The sequence below is a fragment of the Bathycoccus prasinos genome (assembly GCF_002220235.1).
Source record: "Bathycoccus prasinos genomic : Chromosome_10".
NCBI lineage: Eukaryota > Viridiplantae > Chlorophyta > Mamiellophyceae > Mamiellales > Bathycoccaceae > Bathycoccus > Bathycoccus prasinos.
The window spans coordinates 707,394-723,916 of NC_023999.1; the positions used below are offsets into that span (position 1 = coordinate 707,394).

The 16,523-nt window shown below is 47.2% G+C and overlaps 11 protein-coding genes across 11 annotated transcripts; 6 read left to right on the forward strand and 5 right to left on the reverse strand.

Annotated features, from left to right (window-relative positions):
• Nucleotides 1-30: 30 nt before the first annotated feature.
• Nucleotides 31-876, reverse strand: Bathy10g03780 (predicted protein; the record flags this gene model as incomplete). The annotated part of the gene is made up of 1 exon (XM_007510724.1): nt 31-876. The coding sequence occupies one exon, from the start codon at nt 874-876 to the stop codon at nt 31-33; it is 846 nt and encodes a 281-aa protein (XP_007510786.1).
• A 381-nt stretch (nt 877-1,257) lies between these two features.
• Nucleotides 1,258-2,469, forward strand: Bathy10g03790 (predicted protein; the record flags this gene model as incomplete). Its single annotated transcript, XM_007510656.1, has 1 exon — nt 1,258-2,469. One exon carries the CDS (start codon nt 1,258-1,260, stop codon nt 2,467-2,469), a length of 1,212 nt encoding a protein of 403 aa, XP_007510718.1.
• Nucleotides 2,470-2,550: 81 nt separating this feature from the next.
• Bathy10g03800 (sialyltransferase-like protein) lies at nt 2,551-3,897 on the forward strand (the record flags this gene model as incomplete). Its single annotated transcript, XM_007510472.1, has 1 exon — nt 2,551-3,897. One exon carries the CDS (start codon nt 2,551-2,553, stop codon nt 3,895-3,897), a length of 1,347 nt encoding a protein of 448 aa, XP_007510534.1.
• Nucleotides 3,898-4,302: 405 nt separating this feature from the next.
• Bathy10g03810 (hypothetical protein) lies at nt 4,303-6,888 on the forward strand (the record flags this gene model as incomplete). Its single annotated transcript, XM_007510520.1, has 1 exon — nt 4,303-6,888. One exon carries the CDS (start codon nt 4,303-4,305, stop codon nt 6,886-6,888), a length of 2,586 nt encoding a protein of 861 aa, XP_007510582.1.
• Nucleotides 6,889-6,974: 86 nt separating this feature from the next.
• On the reverse strand, nt 6,975-7,229 carry Bathy10g03820 (predicted protein; the record flags this gene model as incomplete). The annotated part of the gene is made up of 1 exon (XM_007510638.1): nt 6,975-7,229. The coding sequence occupies one exon, from the start codon at nt 7,227-7,229 to the stop codon at nt 6,975-6,977; it is 255 nt and encodes an 84-aa protein (XP_007510700.1).
• A 161-nt stretch (nt 7,230-7,390) lies between these two features.
• On the reverse strand, nt 7,391-7,936 carry Bathy10g03830 (predicted protein; the record flags this gene model as incomplete). The annotated part of the gene is made up of 1 exon (XM_007510629.1): nt 7,391-7,936. One exon carries the CDS (start codon nt 7,934-7,936, stop codon nt 7,391-7,393), a length of 546 nt encoding a protein of 181 aa, XP_007510691.1.
• Nucleotides 7,937-8,085: 149 nt separating this feature from the next.
• On the reverse strand, nt 8,086-10,685 carry Bathy10g03840 (unknown protein; the record flags this gene model as incomplete). The annotated part of the gene is made up of 2 exons (XM_007510735.1): nt 8,086-9,252; nt 9,318-10,685. 2 exons carry the CDS (start codon nt 10,683-10,685, stop codon nt 8,086-8,088), a joined length of 2,535 nt encoding a protein of 844 aa, XP_007510797.1.
• Nucleotides 10,686-10,878: 193 nt separating this feature from the next.
• Nucleotides 10,879-12,033, forward strand: Bathy10g03850 (predicted protein; the record flags this gene model as incomplete). Its single annotated transcript, XM_007510388.1, has 1 exon — nt 10,879-12,033. The coding sequence occupies one exon, from the start codon at nt 10,879-10,881 to the stop codon at nt 12,031-12,033; it is 1,155 nt and encodes a 384-aa protein (XP_007510450.1).
• Nucleotides 12,034-12,303: 270 nt separating this feature from the next.
• On the forward strand, nt 12,304-14,481 carry Bathy10g03860 (predicted protein; the record flags this gene model as incomplete). The annotated part of the gene is made up of 1 exon (XM_007510668.1): nt 12,304-14,481. One exon carries the CDS (start codon nt 12,304-12,306, stop codon nt 14,479-14,481), a length of 2,178 nt encoding a protein of 725 aa, XP_007510730.1.
• Nucleotides 14,482-14,629: 148 nt separating this feature from the next.
• Bathy10g03870 (predicted protein) lies at nt 14,630-15,322 on the reverse strand (the record flags this gene model as incomplete). The annotated part of the gene is made up of 1 exon (XM_007510433.1): nt 14,630-15,322. One exon carries the CDS (start codon nt 15,320-15,322, stop codon nt 14,630-14,632), a length of 693 nt encoding a protein of 230 aa, XP_007510495.1.
• A 219-nt stretch (nt 15,323-15,541) lies between these two features.
• Bathy10g03880 (glutathione peroxidase) lies at nt 15,542-16,156 on the forward strand (the record flags this gene model as incomplete). The annotated part of the gene is made up of 2 exons (XM_007510722.1): nt 15,542-15,787; nt 15,827-16,156. The coding sequence occupies 2 exons, from the start codon at nt 15,542-15,544 to the stop codon at nt 16,154-16,156; spliced, it is 576 nt and encodes a 191-aa protein (XP_007510784.1).
• Nucleotides 16,157-16,523: the final 367 nt, after the last annotated feature.

The window sequence follows — 16,523 nt, forward strand, 5'->3', positions numbered from 1 at the left end:
AAACAACATTCAACGAGCGAATGAAAATTATCACTCGTCGTAATCGTCCTCCTGTGCAGGTATTGCTACGCCGACTAAATCATCGTCGTCAAACGATCCTAAATTACCAGCGGCCGCATCCGCTTCTTCTTCTTCTTCTTCTTCTTCTTCTTTCCGCGGAGCGGGCGCTTTACTTTTCTTCGCTTTTTTTGTCACCGGCGATTTCTTCTTCTTCTTTTTCGCGTCGTCGTCTTCCGCGTAACTCTTGGGCCCAGAGATCTTTCTTCCGCTCCTGCTCGTCGTTGTTACCACCGGCTTCTCTTCTTCTTCCTCGGAGTCGTCGTCGCTTTCGTATTCGTCTTCTTCCTCGTCGGTATCTTCCTCGTCTTCGTCAAACTCTTCGTCGTCGTCCTCGGAGTCGTCGTCTTCCTCGTCGTTGTTCTTTCTCTTCTTTCCTCCATTTCCTCCTTTTCCTTTTCCTTTAGGATTTGTCGCGCTGCTCTTTTTCTCTTTCTTCTTCTTCTCTTTCTTCTTCGGGTTCCCGTCCTCGTCGACTCGTTCCAACAGTTTCGCCGCGAGTTCCGCAGGATCCGGCGGCGGTGGTAAATCCGGCACGCCTTTCACCACGTCTTCCAAGAAATCAAACTCATCGTTGTCACTGATCGCTCCTTTCAAGTGCACCGGGTTGATTATCCTCGCGCCGTGCGCTAACGCCGTATCCGCGGTCGCTTTAAACAGTTTCGTTAAAAACAGTTCCAAAGCTTTCGCCATCACCAACGGCGTCGTTTTGACGATTTTCCCAACCTCTTCGTCTTTTTGCATCATGCGTTTGATTCGTGCCGCTAAGTTGGCGTTTTTGTTGTTGTGTGAAAACGCGGTCGTTTGGTGGCCGCTCATTATTATATTTTATTATTCGTTTCTTCTGTTGTTGTTGTTGTTCTATTCTGTTACCACAGTATGCGTGTGTTTAATAAAAGTAATTTAGAGAGTATTTACTAACTACACTAATGGGGAGAGAGAGAGAGAGAGAGAGAGAGAGAGAGAGAGAGAGAGAGAGGATCTGTCCGAAGAGAGAGAAAAGTGTACTCGAGACGACCCTTTTTCCTTCCTTTTTTCACTCGTAGTGAAAACAACAACTTTTTAAAAAAGCTCCTCTCTCTGCTCTCTCATCATAATGTCTCTGAAAGACTTCATAACGAACTTTTTTCAATAATTTTTAGCAGTCTACGCAACAACAACAACAACAACAACACGACGATGATGATGATGATGATGATGATGACGCGCTCAAACAACTCTTATTGTTCTTCTTCTTCTTCTTGTTCTTCTTGTTCTTCTTCTTCTTCGAGTTTAGGAGGAGGAAAAGGAGGAAGAGGAGATGTTTCTGTTTCTTTTTCTTCCTTTTCGAGGAGGAGGAGGAAAAAGAGCAGTCATTTTCGTCGTCGAGCATTGTCATCAAATTTATCATCATCACCGGAAGTAAATGAAGTTGAAGTTGAAGTGAACGAACGAGCGAAACATTATTTCACCAAAGACTCGTTTTATGCACACGCGGACAAATTATATTCTTCGTTTCAAAACAACCACTCGAACGCGAAGAAAGCAAACGCAGAACGGTTTTGCTGGGATTATTGGCACGTGGAGAATCAGTACACGCAATTGAGAACACCGGCGAAAGAGTATTATTACGAGGGGGAGATATTAAATGAGTTTTACGCAAAGTTTGAAGAGGAGTTGTTGAAATACGCGCGAGAAAACCTCGCTTTGTCGAATTTTACGCCGATTTGGATGTCGTGTTACGTGGACGGGATGGGGCAAGAGTTACACGCGGACGTGCCGCACGGTCCGTTGGCGTTTGTGTTCTCGCTGACGAAAAATTTCGACGATTCAGACGACGACAAAAGCAGTAGTCCTAGTAAAAGTGGTAGATACTTTCGCGGCGGGGAGACGACCATCTTGCGACCGGAACGCGCGAATTATTGGCAAAGTTTTGATCCGACGGAAATCGTGGAGAGGACGCAGTTATTCGAGGAAATCGAGCCAAAGTTTAATCGGTTGACAATATTCGATCCCAGATTACCGCACGGCGTGAGAGAGGTCAAAGGAACGAAAGACGTTTCCAAAGGTCGGTTAGTGTTAAACGGCTGGTTCAACGAACCGGCGATTTCCTGCCAAGGAGGTTTGACCATCGAGGACGTCGGTAAAGTATTGGACGCAAAGTTGGATTTGTTATACGAAGAGTTGGAGACTCTTCCAGCTATGATTGGTTTCGCCGCGTTAAGGATGGAAATCGAAGCGGAGACTGGACACGTCGACTCCATTTCCTGGGGCGCGGATACCGTCGCCCCGGCTTTATCTCTCCGCGACCCGGACGAGGTCACGGAAACGAGAGATGTGGTGTTAGCGACTATAGCTGGGATGATGAGTGAGTGCGTCTTTCCGTCGTCAAAGGAAAAGAGTTCGATTTGCGTGCCTTTTGTTTTCGGTTGATGATTTATTACTAGAACACACTGCTCTTAGAAACGTCTAATCCCTCATTACCATCGTCCCGACTCGTTATGATATAAAATCATGAAGAAGAAGACAACGACGACATTAAGGAAGAAAAAGGTGGTGGCCAGACTCGTCTTCGTTCTTTTTGTTCTCGTGTTTCTTCTTCTTCTTCTTCTGTTTAATACGTCGAACGACAACAACAGCGAGAACAACGGACACCATCTTCGAAATGGGAGGAACCCTTCGTCTTCTTGCGACGATGAGAGTATTGCGAACAACAAGAACAAGGAAGAAATGTTGGACAGGTTTCGCCGCGCGTGGTTAGTAGCAGATGATGATGATGATGAATCGTCGTATTCGGTGTCACCAGATGCGACGACGACGAGGACACAGACGACGAGAGAAAAAAGTGCGATAATAAACTCTTTTAAAGGTCCGTTAACGTTACACTCGAAACTGGGGCCGAAACTCCCGAAAGTACCGAAAGCGAACGGGGAGATGGAAGATTTAGGTTTAGTTTCGAAACTGGACGCGAAGAATTTACCGGAACGAGACGCGTTGGAGGAGTTACGCGAGCGAGAGTTTAAAACGTGCGCGGTCGTCGGGAACGGAGGGAGTTTGTTGTTGTACGAACACGGCGATGTGATAGACGCGCACGACGCGGTGTTTCGATTTAACGACGGGACTGGAAAAGAGCCGTATTCGAAATACGCCGGGACGAAAACAACCGTGAGATTAGTGAATTCGCAACACCGAGGGTACAGAGAATCGGAGGAAGAAATCGTTTTGCAACACCTGACGGCGCCGGCGCATTTGAAATTGTACGTCTCCAATCGAGCGAAGAAGTTAGTCAACGCGAAAGATTACGCTCTGAGTGGCGCGTTTTATTCGTTCGTAAAGAATAGAATCGATAAGAAATCAACGCCAACGAATGGTATGTACGGTCTGTATTTAGCGCAATCCGTGTGCGAGAAGATTACGATTTTCGGTTTCGCCCGACAGTGGTACAACGCGACAAGGTATCATTACCACAACGATTACGAACCGACGGGGAGTCAAAACGCCAGAGATTCCGCGGAGATGATTCCGTTGGAGAAACTCGTGAGAGACAAACCAACGAAAGTGATGTTTGGAGAACCGTGCGTGGGTGGTGGCGGTAGTAGTAGTAGTAGTAGTAGTAGTAGTAGTAGTAGTAGTAGTAGTACTCGTAATAGCGACAGATGTCTGTTGTGCCCCAAAGGGAGTCGCTGCGACGACGCGTCCTGGGTCCCGATCCCGGACGTCGGATACAAAGCCATGCCGAAAGAAAAAGTGTGCTTGTATCCTGCTCGCTCGGTGGAAGGTCCGGCGCGATACGGCAATATAGACGCGCGCGAGCGATGTTACGAGCAACCCAAGGTGGATTGTTTCCTTCCTAGAAGTTAAGTTAGATTATGACTCTTTATTGAACCCAAAATAACTCCTCAAATCTTCAAATCTTTTCTCTCTCTTTCCTTCATAAAAATATAAAAGTTTCTTCAAAAACACTTTCACTCGCGCGCGCTTTTCGATGCCAACAGCAGCGATGACTGTAGCGTCCTCCTCTAAACGCGAAGATGAAGACAACGACGACGATTCAGACGACGGGGTCACCGAGCGCGCGTTTCGAGAGGTTTGTTTTTGTTCCTCTCTTCTTCGTCTTCTTCCTCTTTTTTTTTTATTCTTCTTCTTCTTCGCGTATTATTCGTCGTATCTAAAAATAGGCGTTTCTTTTCTTTTCATCTTGATCTTGACTTCTTCTTCCTTTCCTCCTTACGCATGGCGCGCTTTTGGGACATATAAATAAAGGTCATGCAAACGCTCTCGAGGGACAAGTCCCTGGATGCCTTTCGCGTGGAATACGAAAAATTGTACCGAACGCTGAAGCACTCGCACGAGCAGGAGAAGAAACTGGAGAAGAAGTGCAAGAGTTTATCCGAAGAATGTCGTCAACTGACCGCGAAAGGAGAGAGGTTACGAATGCATTCGAGAGAAGACGAGACGCAAATAGAAACTTTGAAAGCAGAGCTCGAGTCGGCGTGGAGACAAGCGGACGACGCTTCGGATTTAGAGATGGCGGGAAAAGAGCAGATTGCCAAGTTACGCGTGGAAATCGCCGAGTTGACGAGACGGTGCGAAATGGCCGAGAACGGCGAAGAAGAAGAGAACGAAGAAGAAAGTTTCGATGGTTGCGAGAGAAACCACTCTCGTCGTCGTCGCGGTCATCGTCAGGAGGACGACGAAGATGACGACGCCGACGAGACCGACGACTATTTTGGCGGTAGATTTTCTACTACCAAAGTTTCCGGCGATATCGTCCGTCGCTTACAGCGCGAGAAAGAATCGCTTCAGCTCGAACGCGACGAGAAAGTCGACGAGGTCGTCCAATTGCGTCAAGATATTTCGCAGCAAAGGGAGAGAGCGAGAACGGCAGAGACGAAAAAATTAGATCTGGAGTGCGAGTGCGCGAAATTGAAAGATATCGCTCGAGCGAAGAGACTCGAGGCGGAAAAGTCAGACACGAAACGCGAACGGTTGGAGCGAGAGTTGATGCACGCGAAATCTATGATTGAATCGAAGCAAGGTGAAATTTCGCGGATGAAAGCGCAAGCTGTGAATTTAGAGCTAAAGAACAAAAAATTAGCCGACGAGCAAAGGAAAAGTGAGCACCGAGTGAAAAACGCGCAGAAAGAGTGCAACGCGTACGCGGAAAGAACCGAACGCGTTCGGAGAGAAGTGGCAGAGATTACGTTAGAATTACAGAGAGTAAACGAAGTCGCGAAACAGAAAGAGATTGAAACAGAAAAGTTGAAAGAATCCGCCGCAAAAATCGAGCGAGAGACGAAGAAGATTATCCAAGTGAAGGAAGCGGCGTTGCGAAAACTGAAGCAGGCGGAAAACGCGAAAATCGAAAGCGAGCACAAAAGGGACGATTTGAAACTCGAAATCAGTCGCATAGAAAGAGTCGTTGAAGAGCAGCGAAGAAACATCGAGTTAGAGAGGAGAGCAAAGGAAGATTTGATGCGAGAGAAAGAGGCTTTGGCGAAACAAACGAGCCAAGCGGAGAAGCACACGCAGAAGCACAGAGATTTAGTTTCGATACACGAACAACACAAGAAAACGCTCGAGAGCGAAATCAAACGATACAGAACGGAAATGAGCGACATCGAAATTCGAGCGAAACATTTAGAGCAGGAGAGACAAACTGCTGTGCAAGAAGCGAGAACGTTGAAAAGCAAATTGGACGCCGCGCGTGAAGAGTTAGACGCGAAAGAACACTCAATTACTGAACTTCGCGAAAGTTTAAGAGAGACAGATCTGAAAACGAAAACTGCCAAGGCACAGTACGAACGCGCGAGAGTGGAAAATAACGAGTTGAGCAAGAAATTACTCGATTTAAAAGAAGAAGGCGAACGATTGAGAGACTTGAAATTGAACGCCGAACGTCGTCGCGAGGAAGCGGAGAGTTTAATCGAATGCAAGACCAAAGAGATAGACGAAGACGAGATGAAGAGGAAGCAAATGGAATCAGAAATCGAGATTTTGAAGAGAAAGAAAGACGATTTAGACCAGAAGACGAACGAAATTTTGATCGAGTTGAAACTGAGCGAAACGCAGAGAAGAAATCTGGAAAAGCACCACGCCGAGTGCGAGAAGAAGCGAGTGGAAGAGAAGCAAGAGATGGACGTCATTTCGAGAGACCGGGACGTCATCTCGCACGCGCTAACGAGGCGAGAGGAAGAATTAGCCATGACATACGAGAAAATCAAAGTGCAAAGATCCGTTTTGGCGCAAGGTCAAAGGGATTACGAGGCGAGAACGAGAGAGATCAAGGCGTTGAAAATCAATTTGAGCACGCAGACGCACGAACTCGAACGCGAGCGACGCCGAGCCCGGGAAGCGGAAACGTTAGAGAAAGAAGTGAGAGTCTTAACGCGTTCCTTGACGAGAGAGAAAGCGAAAGTGCGCGCTTTGAGCGAAGAGTTGGAGAACCCATTAAACGTCCATCGTTGGCGCCAACTCGAAGGCAGCGATCCGAACGCCTTCGAGTCTATTCAGAAAATCCAACAGCTACAAAGACGATTGGTACAAAAGAGCGAAGAGGTGATGAAATTGGAGAGAGAGTTGGAAGATAAGAGAATACAAAGCGAAGAATTGCGAAGAATTGCGGAAAAACGCGTCACGGAGGAAGAACAAACGCAGATGTTGCGAGAAAACCAAGCGATATTAAAGGAAAAATCCAAGCACTTGAAAGCGTTGCGTTCGGAGTTGAACGCTCAGATTCAAAAAGCGGACGAGTATCGCCTCGAGGCGGAAAGCTATCGAAACGAGCTGGACGAGATTAAGGAAATGCTTTTCCGAGCGAAGAAAAATGAAAGAGTAGGCGTCTTCGTCTGATTCTGATGAAACTTTTTCTTCTTATTATAAAATACAAATCCTCCAATACGCGTGTGGTTCTTTTCTTCTTCTAAACTTTCTCTCTCTTACTTACCCATAGTCTCAATCGCGGATACCATCGCCGTAGACACGTCGATCCCAATTTGATGCGTAGCTTTTTCGTAATCGTCCTTCGCCGCTTGAAACTTCGCCGTGTGTTCGCTCAACATTTTTCTCACCACCGTTTCGTCCAAGTGTTCCACCGGAACAGCTTCCACCGCTAAGATGTCCACGGAGCTGTCCGCGTGCGCGAAGGCGAAACCCGAAGAGACGAAATACTGTTTATTATAATAAAGAATCATGAGAGAACATATATATATATAAAAGGTCAGCGTTCTTTCGATCATCGATGAAACGAAGATATAAACGCGCTCGACGAAATCGAATAATCAAAGCGATGACTTCTTCTTTCAAAGTCTTTTGGGAAAAAAAACAGGTCTTTTGGGAAGCACGATCGCGCAAGTCAAAAAAGAAACTCTTGTCTACGTACTCTGCTCGTCACGCTTTCCTTATTTTCCACGGAAACCACCCCCGGTCGTAGCTTGGCGACCACGGGAACGTGTCCAGGCAAAATCCCAAAGTCCCCGGTTTCTGCTGGGACTAAAACCATGTTCACTTCCGCGTCCGCGAAGACCGCTTCGTGGGGCAAACGAAAATTCAACTTCACCGTTTCCGGAGGCGGACCGGCGTTTTTCACCTCCTCTTCGCCACTCTTCGCGACGTCTTCGGCTGGCATGTACGTCGACGGCGTCCCCGGTGGGTCCATCATCGACGGGCGGTATTTATCGAACAACTCTTGGAATTTTTCCACGGACGTTTGCGTCGATTCTCCTCCTGCGTAATTTGATCGCGAGGAGGTGGAAATCATTCGATTTTGATGAGAAGAAGAAGAAGAAGAAGAAGAATACAACGCAGACAACCCGGCGGAAGTCGAGGAGGAGGAGGAAGAAGACGAAGTCTGATTAGATCTGCGGAGGATCGCTTGAGTGAACGCTCTGCGCAACGCCATTATTATTATTATTATTATTATGTGTGTTTTATATGAGAAGAGGTTTCTGTAGTAGTATTCTGTGGTTTTGTTTTGCTCTTTTTTTTCTCTTTTTTAGTTGTGCTTTTTTTGGTCCAAACTACTGCTTCATTACAATCTTCTTCTAAAAATCACTCCTCTTTCCTGTACGAGCTTTCACCAGTACTTCGCTTTTTTCCTTTGGTTTTTCGGTAGAATGCGATGACTTCGACGAGACACACGTATACAACGATTAAAAAAGCGGTACCGAAGAAAGCCTCGAATCCACCGTACAAGAACGCTTCGAGGAAGTGGTACGAACGACTTCCGTCATCGGGAAGCTTCTTCTTCTTCTTCGTATTTTTTCTCGTCGTCGTCGTCCTCGGAGAAGAACCGCCAGGAGGAGGACTGTTGTTGTAACAATCCAATCGGACTTTGTGCGAGGCGATGGTTTCCTCTAACGCCTCGACCATGGCGTTTGCATCGACGATGGAGGATAAGACGAAAGTGGCGGCGCGTTCCCATTCGCGCAAAGTAGTCGCTTTGACGGCTTCCTCGTGTTTGAATTTTAACAAACGCGAGCGAGCGAGGAAGGTTTTGCGCAACGGTTCCCGCGGGAAGGCGTGGGCGAACGTGTTTTCGTTTTCGCCGTCCTCTCTGCAGATGTCGTGCAGAATTTCCAACCGCGTTGCAATGAAGCGTCTGATTTTTTGCATGCCAACTGCAATGGTCGTTCGTTTGGCGCCGTCGATGATTGCAAACGAATCGCCCTCGCCGGCGGATAAAGGCGTGAAGACGTCGTTACCGATGGCCCAGGATAAATCCACGTCGTCGCGATCGACGTCGACGTGTATGCCAAACAAATTTGTCATCAACGACGCTTTCAGCGCACGCAAGACGTCCGAGGAATCCACCCACGCGTTTTGCGTCGGGTCGTCTTCGAAACATTTGAACGAAGGAATGTCGATTTTATGTTTCTTGCTGTTACGCACGGCGACGATGAAAGAGTTGTCTTTGGCTATTTCCGCTTGCTTCCCATCGGTAAACGCGCCGAGTTTACCGTGCGTGGTTAACTTCAAATCGAACAGAAATACCGGTATAACTTTTGTCGTCTCGTCACCGTCTCTCAGACCGAGTTGCTTTCGAATGCCTTCTTCGTATTCCTCGACCCAAAAGAGAAGCTCGCTTTCGTCCACGAGAAATTCTTCATCATCTTCTTCAAAACCTCTAGCACCGCTGCTATTACTATTACTACTCGTTCTCTCGCTATTTCTATTTCTATTTTCTATCTTTTCCTTATTCTGTTCGTGTTCGTGTTGCTGCCAGAGTAATGCATGGCATTTTTGAACGCTTGCGCGCACAACGGGCACTCGTTAAAATCAACCTCGCGTTCGTTCACTTTAATCTTTCTCCCGGGAAGAAGTGCTTTCTGTAAATACTTTTCGACGCGATGGTCGGGATCGATTTTCTTCGCGTCTCGTTCGCTCTGTAAATTGAACGGAAGTTCCGATATGCGAACGAGTTCAATTTGTACGTGTGAAATCCACGCGTCGTCAGTCTTGAATTTTACCATCATCTTTTCTTTGCCGCCGCTCGATACCGATGACGATGACAACGACCCGAAGTGCTCGTCCAAAAATTCGCGCCTAATCGACGGCGCAAATAACGTTTTACTCGCATCGCCCAAAAAACCGGCGATTGAGGCGGATAATAGCGGAACGTTTTCCTGTTTCGCGTGCGCGCCTAAAACTTTCGGAGGTACTCGTCTGGAGTAATCGGTCGTAAACTTTGTTCTCTTCTTGGTAAACCCGTTTGGGCCGCTGGTTAAATCTACCCAAGCGTACGCCGGAGCCGACGGAGAAGAAGATGACGACGCGTCGTCTCTCGATACCATCGACGTCCCGAAACACTGACTCGAATTCGACGACTTTTTATCATACTTTTTATCATCACCGCCACCACCACCCTCGTGACTCAGAAACGAATACACGTACTGCACGCTTGCTTTGTTATCGTTTGGATTCTTCGGCCGTCTCGGATTTAACGCGTAAATCACGTACGGTGAAAAAACGTCGTCCTTCTCCGTCCTATATACTTTCGTCATATCGTCGTCCCCGCCAAACACGTTATCCTTTTCGATAATTCCATCTACTTTTCTAAAATCCACCGTATTCTTCGCCTTACTCGTCGAAGACCATTCTCTTTCGACGCGAACATTTTCCTGTATCGCTTTCTCAACCTCTGCGTTTACCTCTTTCCTCGCGTGCATCACGCGATAGTGAAAGTGCATTTTATACATCTCTCCTTCGCTCAACGCGTCTGACTTTACCGTCTCTAAAAATGGTTCGATGTCTCGTTTCGTCACTTTCGCGAGAAAATTTCCGTCTCGGTGGAAGCCGGACAGTTTCAACGACACCGACAAATAGAAATCGATCGGTTTCGTTCGCCACTCGCGATAGGTAAACACATCTTCGGGAGAAGAAGAATCTGAATCTGAAGAGCGTTGTTGTTGTCCATTCACTTCCTCTTTTGTGTCCTCGCTAAACTCCGAGTAACTGTCGTAGGTGTTGAAATCCGTCCGCCACGGAGACGTTTTCCCGAGAATGGTGGACAGTTCTGCTCGAGCACGAGCGGCTGTGTGTACATCATCATCGTTTCGTTGCGCCGACGAGACAAACGAGAAGAACGAGAGCAGTAGCAACGACATATATACTCTCGCCGCCAGGACAACCATCGCTTTTTGGCCGCTCATTTTCTCGTTTGATGATGTCGTCCTTTTCTCGTGACAAACAACAGAAGCGCTTTCGAGGGGAATGAGGGAAAATGGAGATGTGAAATGTCTTCACATGTACACGCGCGAATAGAAGAGCGCTGTTTGCGAATAGAATACCACTAATAAGAATACGAAAAGCAGCGGTGAGAGAACACCAATAGATACCATCAAAATGGAAGCATCCTCGTCGTCGAATGCAGGCGGTGGTGGTGGTGCGAATAACATACATTTAGGACAAACGTCCGATATCGCGACGGCGTTTTTAACCGCTTTGGATACGTCGTTATCGAAGAAATGGCGCGAGGAAGACCGGATGTGGCGGAAACAAGACGTCAGTTACAGAAAAGAGGAACGAGAGTATCGAATTGTAGAGCAGTTATATCGAGAGCAACAGGTGAACTGGAGGAAATCGGACGTGAAACAAAGGACGTTGGAAAACGCCAGATGCGTGTGGAACAGATACGTGGAAAAGAACAGACGAGACGTCGAGGAGAAATCGGAACAGTTGAAATCGATATCGAACTTATCGGCGTTGATTGCAGGATTCGCGGTGGTCTCTTTAGTGGAGTTGAATTTTACGAACGATTTCGAGAAAATGCCTTCGCACGTGAGCGAGTGGTTGATTTGCGCGTACGCGGCGTCGACGGCGCTCGTCGTCGGGTTGATGTTGAACGCGATGGTGTTGTGCACGTTTATTCTGAGTTCGATTTTAAAGAGAGGAAAATCGTACGTCTCCGAGGACGAGGAGGCGGAGTTCTTGTTTCGATGTCGAAGGTTTGCGAACCATTTTAAACCCGGGGATTACCCTCCGCAACCGAAAAGGACGTTCGAGAGACACTGGGAAAACAGGTGCGAATCGAGTTGGAAGAAAGCGTTTTACATGTTCACGTTGGGAGTCCCGATTTTCTTGGCGAATTTAGCGTGTTGCGCGTGGTTGAAGTTTTCGTACTCGAAAGTGACAAACGGTGTCGTCAGTGGGATCGTCTTTCTGAGCGCGTGCGTGTGGGCGAAAACGAACAAAGATTGGGGTTGGGAAATCGCTCGAGGAAGCGACTCGGCGCGAACGAGTATCAACGGGGGTATTAGGAAGAATCTGAAACGAGGCGCAGACGTTGGCGGGAAAATCAACGGTTTGCCGTTCGATTGGCACGCGCGACCGAAAGAAGAAGACGACGAGGAGGAGGACGAGGAGGAAGAAGAGGAGGAAGAAGAAATAGAAGAACACGACGACAAAGACGAAAAATCCGACGACGACGACGTAAACGACGTTTACGACGAGAAAGACCAGAGAGTGTTCGTCCCGATTCACCCCGACGAAAAGGAGTGACGATTATTCAGAGAGAGAAAGAAAGAGAGAGAAAGAGATGATGATTATGACGATGATAATAATAATGATGATGATGCCTTTAGAAGAATAGCCAGAATATATATTCCGTAGCGAGCAAAACCGCCTCATACAAAGAGTACGTAGTACGTTAAAAATCCGAGATAAAAAAGTGTTCACACTCTTGGCAAAAGTTTTTTTGTTTCACTCGGTTGAAAAAAAAAAAAAGAGGGGAACAAACGCTCGTCATTTTTTAGCATACGAAGAAGAGAGATGTCATCGGGAAGAAGATATTATACTAACGATAACGGCACGAGGAGCAGCAGTACCACCGCGACGAATACTACTCACCACCACAACAGAGGATATTATATTCAGAGCAACTTTTTTAAGAGCGAGGAGGAGAAGGAGGAGATGAATAAAAACGACGAAAACGCGCAGCCGGGGAAGAATCATCATCGTTCGTCTCATGTTCAACACCAACAGAAGTCCTCCGCTTCCACCGCGACGGCGAAAGAACTCCTCCATCGCGCGAGAAGCGAAATCGTGAACCAAGTGAGAAAGGATATTCGAAACTCTTCGAACACGTCGTCGTCGTCTCACGGGGGGGACTTTCGTCGCGAGAGGGAAGCGTTGAAAGAAAATAATACGAATACTAAAGATGGTCTTCTTGGGTTCCAAAGTCGGTTCCCGAGCGCGTTTGGAGGTGCTCAAAATATTGACGGAAACGACGAGCAACAACATGTTGCGCGAGAAAAGCAACGATTGGAAGAGAAAAGACGGAAAGCACAAATGGCGGAGACGAGTTTACACGAGAAGATGGACGAGACGAAAGAGAGGATCATGGAGAGAGGAGGAGGAGGACGGAGTCGCGCCGCCGCCGCGAATACTACTACTACTACTCATACTACGCACAACAGCAGTAAAAATGTCTCGCAATGGATGGACAGCGTGGTGGCAAAAGCGAGACACGACGCGTCGATGTCACCACCATTACAACAGCATAGCAGGAATAATAATACTAGTAGCAACAATAACTCTTCGGCGACAGAGAGTTTGAGAGAGGCGGCGAAGAACGCGAGAGAGGCGGTGACGAGGGCGGTGTACGGCACCGCGACGGCGCGACACGACGAGGGGAAAGAGAACACGCCTCCTCCAGTTGTCCGACGAAGCTTTAGCGATCCTTCGCCTTCTTCTACGATGAATTATCAACAACAGCACGAAGAGACGGACGCGAAAGTGACGAAAGCGATGCTCAAATCTGCGTTGAAACAAACCGGAGAGTTACGAACAGAACTGAGAGAGACAAAATTGACGTTAGACGGCGTCAAAGAAAATTTGGAAACCGCAGAGAACGACTTGAAGAAGGAAAGAGAGAATCGCGAGGAAGATAAGCTGAATTTCGAGGCGGCGAAGAACGAGTTGGAAACGTCTCGCGAGGCGGCGAGGGAAGCTTTGGCGAGAGAAGTGAGCGTGACGCAAGAGTTGACGAAAAAGTTGAGCGCGAAAAGAGACGAAGCGCTGGAACAAAGAAACTTGGCGGATAAGTTTAAGAGAGAGTTGGAACAGTTACGAAGCGAGCTGAGAAACTTGAAGAACGAAAACGAAAGTTGGATTCGAAAAGCCGAAGCCGCGAATGAGACTTCGAGACGAAGATCGGGCGACCAACAGAAGGACGTGCCAAAAGTTTCCTCGTCGTTTCCTCAACAGCAACAACAACGACCGCAGCAAAACGAGCAACAAAAAGTAAACGCGACGACGACGACGACGACGGCGCAAACTCACCAATCGCAACAACAACAACAAGTCAACTGGTCTCGAGAGCGTCGCGAGGCTGAAGAGTTGAAAACAAAAGGAAATCGCGCGTTCCACGCGAACAAGTTTGACGAAGCGTTACAATCGTACACGGCGGCTTTACAGGTGAACTTTGAAGACCAACCGTTCCGCGCGGTGCTTCACGCGAACAGAGCGGCGGCTTTGCAGTCGTTAAAGAAACATTTAGAAGCGATTGTCGCGTGTTGCGAGAGTCAATTTTTTGATAAATCGTACGTTCGAGCCATTCAACGACGAGCGGACGCGTACTTATCCATCGGCGATTGGACGATGGCGGCGAAAGATTTAGAAGCTTTAGTGCCAATCATGGGCAAAGAGTGCGACGCGAAATTGCGAGAAGTCAAGATGAACATCCAAAGAGGCGTTCATATCGAACACTACGCCGTCTTGGGCGTCTCCTCTCGAGCGAACGCTTCAGAGATTCGAGCGTCCTACCTCAAGAAATCTTTGAAGCACCACCCGGATAAAGCGGAAACCGAGCACACGAAAGAGATCGCAGAGTTGATGTTTAAGAGAGTGGTCGAGGCGTACAAAGTGTTGAGCGATGCGAACGCTCGGAGAGCGTACGATAACAAGAGGATCCTAGGCTCGAGCAACGCGTACAACAGAAGATATTAATTTTTAGTAATACTTTTGAGAAAAAGAGAACTTTCGTCGCGCGCGTACTGTAGGTGTTATTGTTGAAGTCAGAACATGACTATTAAAATCACCACTGCTATACTTTCCTTACTACTACTATTACTACTACTATCACTACTTTTATGCTCTACATGTTCCTCACCGCTTTCTTCATCTCAAAACCGGCGTGCGCTCCGAAAATCTTCTGCAACGCCCTCACCGCCGGATACATAACTTTCGCCAAAATATGATCTGGTTTCGAAAACGTCTCCACTTTAAAATACACTCGGTCGTTTTGCAAGTCCTTCTCCACGGTAAACTTCTCCTCTCCGGCTAATAAGTGCCCTTGCAAAGTCGTGTGCGCGAAGGAATACGACTTCTTTTTCTCTTCGCTTACGTATGTGATTTCCAGCGGATTGAGCAGCCACACCCTTGGAAACGGTTGAATCATGACGCACACTTTTTGCCCTTTTCTCACTCGCGTTGCTTCGTCCACTTCGGTCCATCCGAGTTGAAACTGTTTCCACGATTTCAGCGCGCTCTTGGCTTTTTCGTAATCCACGTCGCCGTTCGTGCCGAGTAACACTTTCGTCTCGTCTATGGCGTAACAACACGACTTCGTCTTCTTCGCAAAATTGGTAAAGTTTTTCGTCTTTCCGACGTCCTCCTCGTCCACGTTGAATGAATGATTCTTCTTCTTCTTCTTCTTCTTCTTCTTCGCATCTGTTTCGTTCGTTCCTTTTCCTCCAAATCCAATATGTCGCGATCCGTTCTCGAGTATTTCTCGCTGCGTTTTCACGCTCGGTTTCTGTCCGAACGTTATAAAAAAGAATACTACCATGATGTATTCCGTGTGTATATTCTCTTGATGAGAGTATCACATTCCTATATATAAGTTTTGTCGCACAATTTTACAGAAGTTCAGTTTCTTTTTATCCAAAACACCAAAAAAAAAGACCGTCTGACGTCATAATAAATCTCTTTCACACGAAAGAGAGATACAAATTTAATTCACTTTAGACAACAAGAAGAAGAAGAGACAGTATACTTACGCCAGAGTATGCTCCCTTTGAAAGCAGTCACGTCTCCTTCTGTTGTTCTCACTTCTCACACCGCGAGTAAACAACTTACCAAGAAAAGAAACATTCGCATGGGCGGTTTGTTCGACATGTTGACGGGAAAAGGCGGCGAAGGAACCCCGAAAGTGAACGCGTCTTCGATTTACGAGTTACCGAACGGTACAGACGTGGACGGGAACGAATTCGACTACTCTTCGTTAAAAGGGAAAGTAGTTCTAATCACGAACGTGGCGTCGAGGTGAGGCGCGACGCGCAGCAATTATGAGGGACTTGTTGCGCTCGAGAAGAAATATAAAACCGAAGGTCTGGAGATTCTTTTGTTTCCAAGCGGACAGTTTGGAGGGCAGGAGTTGGCGAACAACGCGGACATTAAAAAGTTTGCCAGAGAGAAAGGGTTCAACGGGACCGTCATGGCGAAAGGAGACGTGGAAGGTGCAAACGCAACGCCGATGTGGTCGTATTGTTTGGACAAATTTCCGGGAGGCGTAGGATGGAACTTTAAGGCGAAGTTTATCGTCGACCGCGAAGGCAACGTCGTGAACAGAAACAGTTCCTCCGCGCAAGACCAAGAGGCGCTGATTAAACCGTTGCTGTAAAAAAAAAAGAATAAGAACAACAACAGCGACAACAACAACGAGAAACGAAAACGCGAGCGAGAAAGAACGAGATGGAAAAAGTACGCCGCCGCGAAAAGAAGCGTAATAATAATAATAATAATATGTCCTCGCAATAATAATAATATAGCAATAAAGGCGTTTGTCTTATACCGCGAGCGCGAAGTATATTCGGCCCTCATCCGAATAGCGCTCCAACCAAAGCAAACGAGACGTTCCGCAAATTCTACTAGTTTATAAAAAAACAACGTGATTGTTTAAACGTAAAAGATCATTACGCATCTTTGTTTAGACTTGATAAGAGAGTTTGCGCGGGTTCGTCCCGAGGATTTTGAAGAAGAAGATACAC